The following is an 11,199-nucleotide window of genomic DNA, read 5'->3' as shown; positions in this document are numbered from 1 at the left end:
GGGGGTCCCAGCGCCTGAGGGGCAGGGGGGTGAGGGGCGGCTGCAGGAGGGGGTGGCTTAAAAACCGCTGGAGAAATTATAGGGTTTAGGGGTTTTTTGTGTTTTTTTTTTTCCCTGGGACTCGTTCAGATGCAGAGTGTTATCCATGCGGTTTAGGCCGTGCTGGAGCCGTTCCCCTCTGTGCTGCTGTGGGCCTGTGGAGAGCTATAATGGTGTTACCTGAAATAATTTGGTGCTTTCTGGGCGCCGCCCATCCTATAACATCTTGATAGGGCTGCTGAGGGATGTTAATGCAAGTTGAGTGAATGGAAGAAAGTTGAGTGAGTGGGAAAAAAAAAGCTGTTTCCAAGATAAAAGTTCACATCATCCCCAGGCAGGTGATTGTTTTGCTTGTGTAGGAGCTGCCTAAATTAGAGATGGAAGAAAGGTAGCCAAGGTTCTCCTCGGTTACCCTACCTGTGCTCGCCTGGGGGGCAGTCCTTCCAGAAACCAACCCTTGAGTGCCTGTGATGCGTCCTGACTCTGCCCTGGTGTCTTACAGGGAAGGAGACCCAGAAAGAGCCTCTGCTCTTTGACGATCTCCCACCAGCCAGCAGTGCTGACTCAGGTATGGGTGCTCCGTTCCTGCCGTTAGTTTGGCTTCCCATGTTTTCTGCATCAGTATCTCTTGAGATGAAACTTGTGTAAACTCTTTTCTTTGTTAGACAGGATAAAGAGAGTCGGGTTATCAGCACCGGTGTGCAGAGAAGCTGCTTTCCTCTTCTTGTGGGGTTTTTCTTGATAACTAGAATGTTACATATGTTCCACATATATTCCATAAAATGTTCCATATAAATATTCCCTGAAACAAATGTAAGGCCTGAGTTTGCCCCCACCATCCAATAACAGAAGTTGAAATTTGGCTCGCTTTGGTAAACTGGCATTTTATAATTTCTGCACCTCAAGATGGGTGTACACAGAGCAGTATTTCCTCAAAGGGACAAAGGTATTTAGTTCTTCTTGCCTTTTTCTTGTGCTTCAGGAAAAGGAGGCTCTTTACTCTTTGATGATCTTCCGCCAGCCAGCAGTGGTGACATGGGTAAGGAGCTGTGTCAGCTCACCAAGCCTCTGCTAACCTGCCCTTCTCGGGAAGACCCATTGATGTAGCCTGTTGTGTTGGATGCACAGCAAGTTAACCTGGTATCTGGATTGGCTGACACTGGTTGTGGCGATCTGTTTGTGCCCCAATTGTTTAAATCGGGATTCTCACTTTTTAAAAGTAAACTTAGGCCTGTTCCCAGAAGTACATCCCTCAGGTGTCTTTTGGGAACCCCCGTTGTCTGTGTCTGAAAGGTCCCTGCTTAGGGAGTGAAAGTACGTGTGTGCTTGCTAAGAGCGAAGGCAGCACTGGCCCGGTGCTGCCACAGCCCTGGCTTCTGTTGCTTTTCTGCTGTGGGCACAGACTGTCTTCTTGTTCCTCGCTATAAATGTCTTCAAAAACAGACTGCTGGTCTGGCAAAGCTTTCTGCATGCAGCCAAGTGTTTGCTAGCACCTGGGAGGGGGTGAGATAATTCACTATACCATACGAGAATAAATCTCCAGAAGGAAAAGGCTAGGGTTCTAACGTCATGGGAATCATATTTTGCTTGCTAGCTTTAATTTGTAACCTGTCTTCTGAAACCTCTAACAAATATGCACATTCAGAGTAATAAAATACAATTCTTTGCATTGTTGTGGGCACTATTGGTAGACACAAATAATAATAATTAAAAAATCAGAAGTGTTTCAACCTGAAACATTAACTTCCTGAGCAGTTAACTGCAAAAAAGGCTGGTAGCTAAGAAACAAACTGTGGGTTGGTGGGGAGAATGAACAGCCTGCCAGCCAAACACAGTTGTACTGTGCCTGAGGTAGGGTCACGCACCGTAAAGTGATCAAATTGGCGCTCACTGCGTTAGACAGTGATGTATGCTGTGGGTTGTATAAGCTGAGTGAAGTTGTGTGTGTGCGTTTGTGGTCAGTTAGTATGTCTTGTTCAGTAATAACTCTGGTCACTTAATACTGTGTGAGCGTGTGAGCCTGTGCTAGTGAGAGTGCTTCGGTATAAAAGGACTTGCTGCTGAATTTATGCAAGTAAAATAGAGCTGGAAGACTTCAGCCGCCTGTGTTTTGCTTTCTTTCAGCCTCCAGTGCTACTGAGCAGGTCTCATCAGCAGGGAGCCACGGGAAAGGGGAGAAGAGAAAGTCCTTGGAGGAGGAAGAGAAGAATGGCAGGGAAGAACTTGTGGAAAAGAAAGTTTGTAAAGGTTTTCAGACAGTTTGAAAACAAATGTACTCGATTTGTACTTTTGACGTTGGGCTGAGTAAGTCCAGACCAAAGCTAAAGCTTTGGTTCTTCAATCTGCTTGCATTTTCAGCCTCTCGTAGGGAACAAACTGCTGCGGCGGTCTGTGGAAGCCCCTCGAGCTCCCTGGCCCTCTCTACCTCCCTCACCTGGCCCTTCTTACTGACCCTGCTGAAGTGGCAGAAGCTGAGCAGCAAGCACCTCGGCGTTCACAGGATAAGCTCCTGTGCTGCCAAGAGGGTGATGGTTGTGAAACCTCTGGAAGGCTAGAGCCACACCAGTTTCTTTTGCCACATCCACAAATATCTCCACTGGGTGGCTGCTAAGAAAGCCAGAGAGAGAGAGACTTGCTGTTATATCAATGGAGGTGCCTGTGTGCTATGTTGCAGCTTTGGGAATAAGATGTGTTCGGGGGTACAAAGGAAAGGACGTGTTCTGGACACAGCAGACCCTGATTTCCTGTCCTTAGCGCCCTCTTTAAAGCTGTGCTTTGTTTAATCTGCAGGTTCAGTGCCACACGCTTCCCCTGCCCCCCTCACCCTTTTTTGGTAAGAGCTCTGTCCGATGTCCAGCAGTCCTGCTTGGCTACAGCTGCCTGCCAAAATGGGGGCAAGTGGCTTTCATAGCTCCTGACGTTGGGGGCACTTAAAAACCCATGTTGCAAAATAAATATATCCTTGTTCAGCAGAAGGTGCCAGATGTTTTGTTGCAGGATGAGGGCCGTATTTCACTGCAGTGCCAGGATAGGGTTCTGAAAGCTGAAAAGTGGTCACTGATTTACTGGGTTTTAGCCTGAGCTGGAGACGGGAGGAGTTTGATTTGCGTGCATGTGTCTGCTTTGTTCCCCTTTAGGGTCAGTGGGCATTCTTGGATTGAAGGGTTATGTGGCAGAGAGGAAAGGTGAAAGAGAAGACATGCAGGATGCACATGTCATCTTAAACGATATCACCGAGGAATGCCAGCCTCTGCCCTCCCAAATGTAAGTGGGCCCCAACTGCCAGAATAAAGCCGTGGATGGCAGCCATCACAGGGGTGAAGGAGCTCCAGCTTGCTTCAGCTAAGCCCATGATATGATCCTTTTTGGTTTGAGCAGCTGATGCTCTTGACTACACCTGTGTCGTGGTGTGTGGTTTGGGCTTGTTATTGGGAGACTTAGATTGAATCATTAGCTGTGTTCCTGGGCAAATCACAGGACTATTTTATACAAATACTTCCCTTTGAGTGATGCTCAGTGGATGCTCAATCACTGACTTCGCAAGGATTGTGAGGGCCTGATAACTCTGGATATTGAGCCTCTGTTACCCAAATGTAAGCGTGGATGTTTAGAGACCCTCAGTTTAATTATAATATAATAATATAATCAGGCCTTGCCTTGGGGATTTTACAGTGTGTAAAACCCTAACTGTGGCAATGGAGATCACTTGAAGAAGAGAAAACAGATGTCAGAACTCTCTCATTTGAAAAGTTTAAATCTCTTAGCAAATTAACACATATAAGTGTGTGTAGGGGGAGTGTGTATATTTCAAGGAATGCTCTCAAGCGTCATCTTGATACTGGATTTAGCTTCTGAACTAATATTGTCCTGAGAAATTCATGTGCTGAGGGATCTGAGTTTCTTGTCTGTAGCATGGTTTCAACAAATTTAGGCATGGAAAAAACTGTAGGATTGATTAGACTGTGTAGTGCTGGGGAGTTGCAGTGCCCTTGTGAAATGTTTAGCTGCTTTTATGCCAAGTTGTGGTCTATAAACTCTCTTCTGCCCTTCATTTTCTTGAGGGGTGGAAAATCACAAGAAAGTTCTCAGCTCAGTGCTTGTACATGTAAACCGTGTAAATGCTTGCATGTGTGACCTTAGAGACTTGCTATCTTCGTGCCTTGGAGTGCAGTGTTTATGCAGTCTCCCTGACACAGGGTAGGGTGTTATGCGGATGAATATACTCGATCCCACCCTCGGGCTAACGGCCTTTCTTAGCCCCTTTCTGCTACTCTTTATTCCCTCACAGCACACGTGTCTCGTACTTCGCTGTTTTTGATGGCCACGGAGGAGTCCGAGCCTCAAAATTTGCAGCACAGAATCTGCACCAAAACCTGATTAAGAAATTTCCTAAAGGTGAGAGGAGTGGAATAAGGGCTGTAGGACAACCATCACCTTTTCTGCCTTGACATTATGGCAGTGGATAGGGAAACTGATTTGTTTGTTCTACAGTTCCCATCCCTTATTCCCAGTGGGCTTGTGAGACTGCGCTGTCTCCTGGGGAAGAGGGCTGGAAGCCTTTTTGGCACAAGGGTACAAGTGGTTAGTTGTGAACTGCTAAGCAAGTGTGAGATGTGCTGTTGCCAATTTTGGCAGTGCCACTTCAAGTGTGAAAATACACCTGTGGGGGAGAGGGGTATGTCATAAATTCTCCATACACGCTAATGCACAGATTTTTGGTAGCATGAGCCCAGGATATGCCCTAGCTGCTCTGCACAGGGTCCAAGAGATGCACTGCCTGAGTGAATGTTGGATGAGCGAAGGGAGGGACTGGGATAGGTCAGAACTCTCTCATTTGAAAAGTTTAAATCTCTTAGCTAATTAACACATTATATGTGTTAATAGGGGGAGTGTGTTGTAGGAGAGTTAGCTGGAGCTTAGTTGCTGTTTTCCCTGTCTGACAGGTGAGGTAGTCAGCGTGGAGAAAACTGTGAAGAGATGCCTTTTGGACACCTTCAAACACACAGATGAAGAGTTTCTAAAGCAGGCATCCAGCCAGTAAGTGTAAATGCTTCCTATGCGTTTGTATTTCTTAGCTTGCATCTCACAGGCCTTAGTTCTGAGCAGGGCAGAGGAAATCTTGAGTCGTGTCTATGCTTTGGCGAAACCCCATACAGCTTAGCTGTGCCAGGCTGTAACTCTGCCAGCTGAGTGCCTGCTAGAGCTAGATCATGGCATGTTCTGGTCTACGCAGTCTGTAGGACCCCTTAGACTAAAATACGCATTCGTAGTAAAGGAAGGAACCAAAACATGACCAAGAATGCACCTCTGTTCTTACCAGGGCATCTTGTTTGCCTTCTTTTTAAAGACTTATGTTGCTGAAGTGACTTATCCCATACTGCCTGAGATGGGATCTCTGTGTTGTCAGCATCAAAGTGTGGCAGGAAGGTATCTGTAGAGCAGTAGTTTGCCAGCTGCTGTGTGCACCTTTCTTTAGAGCTGCATTCCTGTTAGTGAGTATGTCATGCCAGGCTGAAGCACATCTCTGAAGTCGTTTTTAATGCCCTGTGTTGAAAGACTTAACTCTCCCAACGTAAGTTTAAATCTTTGTTCTTCACTTCTTTTGAAAACAGAGATGTTGATGAAGAATGTCCCTCATCTTAAGCTTGTTTCTAACAGGTCTTTTAAAACGAAGCTGAAAAGCACAGCAGCTACTTTCTGTGGGATAAATGCCAGCCTGCCTCCCAGCGGGGTGTTGAATGCAAGCACCCTTACTTTCTCCCGGTCTCTGCTGAACTGACACACCAACTGTGTGGACTAGGGAAGATATAGATTGCATTTAAAATACAGTCACTTTGTTACCAGTCCTTTACACGTTTGTTTTCTTTTTTTTTTTTCCGATTTCATAGTGACACCTCTAACACAGATGGAGACACTGTTCATGCATCTGGTTCTGAGATTCCCTGCAAACTTTCAATTTTAAGTAAATTGCAAACTGGCTCAGTCTCTTAAGCCTAATCAGATCAACGAGTTTGACCAGGCAAAAGGAAAAAGCTTCCTTGAATCTGTCACAACAGTGCCATTCCCAAACCAGTCTCCATTTGGTCAGAAACGTGACTTATGACAAAGGCGCTACAAAGGATCACTAGCAATAGCTGGTATTGATGATGAAATGAATGATCTTCATTCAGCCGCACCTTCAAAGTTAGGAAAAACTGCATGAAATATGTCTAGAAATCAGTCTCTCAAAGCTAGTTTCAGTAAAGAGTGGTATCATAGCCAGTCTTAATTATGGGAAGGACTAGTCTGGCAGCTGTAATCTAAGAAATGCATCTTGTTTTACCTAGAGCTCTAGAGATACAAGCTTAGCTACAGCAAGTGAAATATCAGGAGAGTGACTGGACAAGTGGTGTTGCTGCTGAGGTGGGTTGGTGAGGACTGAGGCGGGCGGGTAGGGGTACTGTGAAAAACAGAAGGGAAATGAAAGCGAAAAGGAAGACAACTCTGCTGCAGTCCTGGCTGTGCATTCCTTTTGCTGCAAAGAAGGAGCCTCCCAGGGAGGAGTTTGGGGTGCTTGTTTGCTCACGATGCTATAGCTTCTGGGCAGTCATTGGGGCTGAGCCTGTTCCAGCCACAGATGAGCTTTCCTGGGAGCTGAGTGTGAGGAAGGGTTGGTGCGGGGAGCATGGCTGGCAGTATTTGAACCAGCTGGGTATTGGCCATGCATTTAGAAGGCGGTACTCTGTGCAGTTCCTCTGTCCTTGTCCAGCTTGCTGTTTACCACCAACAGTTTCCATAGCTCCTTGCAGGCAGCTGCTGGGGGCTTGTGCTAGCTGTCTGCTGAGTGTTGGCAAATGACACTTCCTTGAGTCCCCAGAAGCACTCTGTGACTAACTTCTTAAACATTGTTTTCCCCCCTTAGTATCTCATTTTTGTTCCCTTCAGGAAGCCAGCGTGGAAGGACGGCTCCACAGCTACTTGTGTCCTAGCTGTTGACAATATTCTCTACATAGCCAACCTCGGGGACAGCCGGGTAAGCAGAATGGAGAAGCCCACTGCTGGCGTCTTGATTCCTTCGAGAGCTTTATTCGCCCTGAAGGGCGAGGTGTTTGTATGGGATGTCTCAGTTGCCGTGAGTTCCCCAACTGTTCCTACAAAGCATCTTGTTTTGGGTGGGTGCAGGATACTTCTGTGTTGTCTCCCATAGCGTAAAACAACTGTGTGTGGTAGCTCTCTCTTGGTGGCACTAAATATCTCACAGTATCTAGAATAGAATAGAATATTTCAGTTGGAAGGGACCTACAATGATCACCTCGTCCAACTGCCTGACCAGTTCAGGGCTGACTAAAAGTTAAAGCATATTATTAAGGGCATTGTCCAAATGCCTCTTCAACACTGACAGGCTTGGGGCATCGACCACCTCTCTACGAAGCCTGTTGCAGTGTTTGACCACACTCTCGGTAAAGAAACGCTTCCTCATGTCCAGTCTGAACCTCCCCTGCCGCAGCTTTGAACCATTCCCACGCATCCTATCACTGGATACCAGGGAGAAGAGATCAGCACCTCCCTCTCCACGTCCCCTCCTCAGGAAGCTGTAGAGAGCAATGAGGTTGCCCCTCAGCCTCCTTTTCTCCAAACTAGACAAACCCAGACTCCTCAGCTGCTCCTCATAGGACATGCCTTCCAGCCCTGCCACCAGCTTTGTTGCCCTCTTCTGGATGCATTCAAGTACCTTAACATCCTTCTTAAATGGTGGGGCCCAGAACTGCACACAGTACTCCAGGTGAGGCCGCACCAATGCTAAATACAGCGGGACTCTCTTGACCAGCTGGTCATGCTGTGTTTGATGCACCCCAGGATGCAGTTTGCCCTCTTGGCTGCCAGGGCACACTGCAGGCTCCTATTGAGCCTGCTGCCAACCAGCACCCCCAGATCGCTTTCTGCAGGGCTGCTCTCCAGCCACTCCTCTCCCAGGTTAGACTTGTGCCCGGTGTTATTCCATCCCAGGCGCAGAATCTGGCACTTGGATTTGTTAAATTTCACGTCATTGATGATTGCCTGATGCTCCAATCTATCTAGATCCCTCTGCAAAGGCCTCTTGTCCCTCCAGAGAGTCAACAGCACTCCCAGCTTAGTATCGTCAGCAGACTTGCTAATGGTGCATTCAACTCCTGCATCCAGATCACTGATACAAATATTGAACAGCACTGGCCCTAGGTCTGAGCCCTGAGGAACACCGCTGGTGACCGCTCACCAGCCAGATGTAGCCCCATTCACTACAAATTGCAGGTGTCTCAAGAAGTTCCTCTTGCTGCAGTTTTGTTGTTTATTCACGAGGGTCTTTTGTCAGCACAGGCGATTCTGTGTCGTTATAATGAAGAGAGTCAGAAACATGCAGCCTTAAGCCTCAGTAAGGAGCACAACCCCACCCAATATGAGGAGCGTATGCGGATACAGAAAGCTGGGGGAAATGTCAGGTAAGTGCCTAAAGGGTGTGAGTGAGCGAGTCTAAACTCTGGCCCAACTTTGGGCCTGAGCACTGAGTTTCTGGAGTTTCCTGAGCCCAGTGCACATGCTAGTGAGAGCCTAGAGAGAATCTGTTGCTGCCTGTGGGATTCAGTGGCTTGAGTCAGTTGATGTGGGCTGGTTTCCCAGGGGCTTACAATGGTGGCAGGGTGCTGTGCTGCAAAGGCAGAAGCCCATGTGAAAGCCTGGCAGTGCGATGCGAGCACGGACGTGCTTAAGCTTGACCTACAGAGCTGGACTTGACTGTTTAAGAAGTTATCACTTGCTGCACACTGTGGCATTGAACAGAACTCTCTTCCTTGCTTGCAGCATCACCTCTCCCTCCATGTCCCGTGAGAGGCGGAGCATGGTTTGAGAGGGCACGGGAAGCCCTTGATGTCAGTTGGTGTTGCTCCCCTGGGGGTTAGCTGATGCACTGAGGTGGTCTGCAGTAGGAGGGAGGTTTCGGGAGCCAGAGTGGGATTATCTTAATGTTCCTGTGCATGTAGGTGTGCATGGCTGTTTGGGCAGCTGTGTCTGATTTCCCTGGCTAGGTATTCTCCCTTCTTTGAAGGCCGTTTCTTGATTTAATGGCATCCTCACAAGAGAGGACTCAGTGCAAGTGAAGTATCTTAGTGCCTGCAGAGGCAGAATGGCCCCTGGGGTGGGGAGGGGTGGGCTCAATTCTGTCACGCTGCCATGTCTGGAGGGCCCTGTTGCCCCTATCTCTGGAGAGCACATGCTGCTGCTTATGCTTAGCGCTGATCTATCTTTGCACCCAGGAAAGACATGGGCCAGTGTCTGTTAGCTCTTTTCAGAACTGGGGGAACATCTCCCCGGCTGCCTGGGAGCCTCTCCCACTGCTTTTAATTCAATATTTTGGACCCAAGAGATAAGTCGCAAAGTGTGTGAGCACCAGATCTCTTCTCTGTGACGTGCCTCGCTTCTTGCTTTTATCTCAAGTGGGGCTGGTTGGACTACGAGATGAATGAGCTTGTGTCTTTCCAGAGTGCACAGAAGGGCCTTTTTGGGGGAGAAGAATCTGCTCAGTTGTTGGAAGGGTGGAGCGTAGGAAGCTGCTTCTGTTGGTGCAGCACTCAGTTAATTAGTAAAAGTTTAGCAAACAAAACTGCTTCTTAAAGAGGATTGTAACTCTGGTTTCAGGGAACTGGTTGCTGCGATCAGTGGTTGGTAAAGACTAAGTGATCAGGAGAAAGTGCCATGGTTCTCGCTCCTTGGAACTGCCCCCAGTTGAGCCAGTCTATAAGGGTTGGTGTCCTGATAGGCAGAGCACAGGAGGGGCTGCTGGCTCAGACCTGGTCTTGCCTGCTGCCACTCTGTGCTTCTATTGAAATGCAGTTTGCTAGATACTTTGCCAAAAAATAATCTGTGTATTCAAACCTCCGCCTCCAGGAGTTCAGCTCAGCATATAACTCTTACTTCCCTGGCTTGCTAGGCTAAGCAGGACGTGAGTTAGGGCAGGGAGATGGAAAACAGCCTTGAATTCTCCTGACTTCTTTTCTTCCTTCCTCCCCCTCTCCACTCGTTTCCGAAAGCTTCGCACAAACATGCAGAAAGGGAAGGAGACTTTGAAGGGAAGATTTGAACTTGCTGGGGAAGTGGGTCAGGATTTGTACGAGGCAGCTGAACGCACCATGAAGAGTGTCCCTGTTAGGCAGTGCAGTGAGATGTGCCTGTGAGGGGAGGGCTCTCAATGTTTTCTTTCCTTGTGCAGGGACGGAAGAGTCCTAGGAGTGCTGGAGGTTTCCCGCTCCATTGGGGATGGCCAATACAAACGCTGTGGTGTTATCTCTGTGCCAGATATCAAACGCTGCCAACTCACACACAATGACAGGTAAAGCGTGCCCGCGCACAAGGGGGTTGGCTGCATCCTAGCTCTGCTCAGCAGAAGTAGCACAAGCTGCACGACCCTGTATGCTCTGCTGTTAGCACCGAGGCACTCAGACTGATCACCCAGAATTAGAGGATGCTCTTACTGCTGATGTCTCTCCACTCCTGTTCCTTATCGGTATAGTGGGATAATGCTGCTGCCTCACTCTGCCAAGATACTGTGAAGGCTCCTGTGGGAGAAACTAGCCTCTCAGCAGTGTAATATACACAAGCCTTAGACTTCCTTCATGCTCTGAATAAGTTCACACACCAGTGTTCAAGCAATTGGTTAAGGCTTGAATTCTTGGATCCCTATCCTGTCCAAGAGTTGTTTCTAGCATAGAATCATTAAGGTTGGAAAAGACCTCTAAGATCGAGTCCAGCCGTCATCCCAACACCAACATGCCTACTAAACCATGTCCCTAAGCACCACATCTACACGTCTTTTAAATACTTCCAGGGATGGGGACTCAACCACTTCCCTGGGCAGCCTGTTCCAATGTTTCACCACTCTTTCAGTAAAGAAATTTTTCCTTATGTCCAATCTAAACCTCCCCTGGTGCAACTTGAGGCCATTTCCTCTTGTCCTATCGCTAGTTACTTGGGAGAAGAAACCAACACCCACCTCGCTACAACCTCCTTTCAGGGAGTAGCGATGAGGTCTCCCCTCAGCCTCCTTTTCTCCAGGCTAAACAACCCCAGTTCCCTCAGCCGCTCCTCAGAAGACTTGTTCTCCAGAACCCTCACCAGCCTCATTGCCCTTCTCTGGACACGCTCCAGCACCTC

At 48.0% G+C, this 11,199-nt stretch overlaps 1 protein-coding gene across 1 annotated transcript in view; it reads left to right on the top strand.

The window, feature by feature from the left end:
• ILKAP (ILK associated serine/threonine phosphatase) overlaps positions 1 to 11,199 on the top strand; it is a 16,455-nt gene that overhangs the window by 2,560 nt on the left and 2,696 nt on the right. Inside the window, exons 2-10 of the mRNA XM_009284235.1 lie at positions 542 to 607; positions 1,022 to 1,078; positions 2,164 to 2,286; positions 3,177 to 3,303; positions 4,328 to 4,434; positions 4,983 to 5,076; positions 6,964 to 7,051; positions 8,374 to 8,495; positions 10,259 to 10,378. Of these exons, the coding sequence (XP_009282510.1) occupies positions 542 to 607; positions 1,022 to 1,078; positions 2,164 to 2,286; positions 3,177 to 3,303; positions 4,328 to 4,434; positions 4,983 to 5,076; positions 6,964 to 7,051; positions 8,374 to 8,495; positions 10,259 to 10,378 (904 nt within the window). The remainder of the gene's footprint in view (positions 1 to 541; positions 608 to 1,021; positions 1,079 to 2,163; positions 2,287 to 3,176; positions 3,304 to 4,327; positions 4,435 to 4,982; positions 5,077 to 6,963; positions 7,052 to 8,373; positions 8,496 to 10,258; positions 10,379 to 11,199) is intronic.

The sequence above is a fragment of the Aptenodytes forsteri genome, unplaced genomic scaffold, assembly GCF_000699145.1.
Source record: "Aptenodytes forsteri isolate BGI_AS27 unplaced genomic scaffold, ASM69914v1 Scaffold647, whole genome shotgun sequence".
NCBI classification, from domain to species: domain Eukaryota; kingdom Metazoa; phylum Chordata; class Aves; order Sphenisciformes; family Spheniscidae; genus Aptenodytes; species Aptenodytes forsteri.
This window is presented reverse-complemented; position numbering and strand designations above follow the sequence as displayed.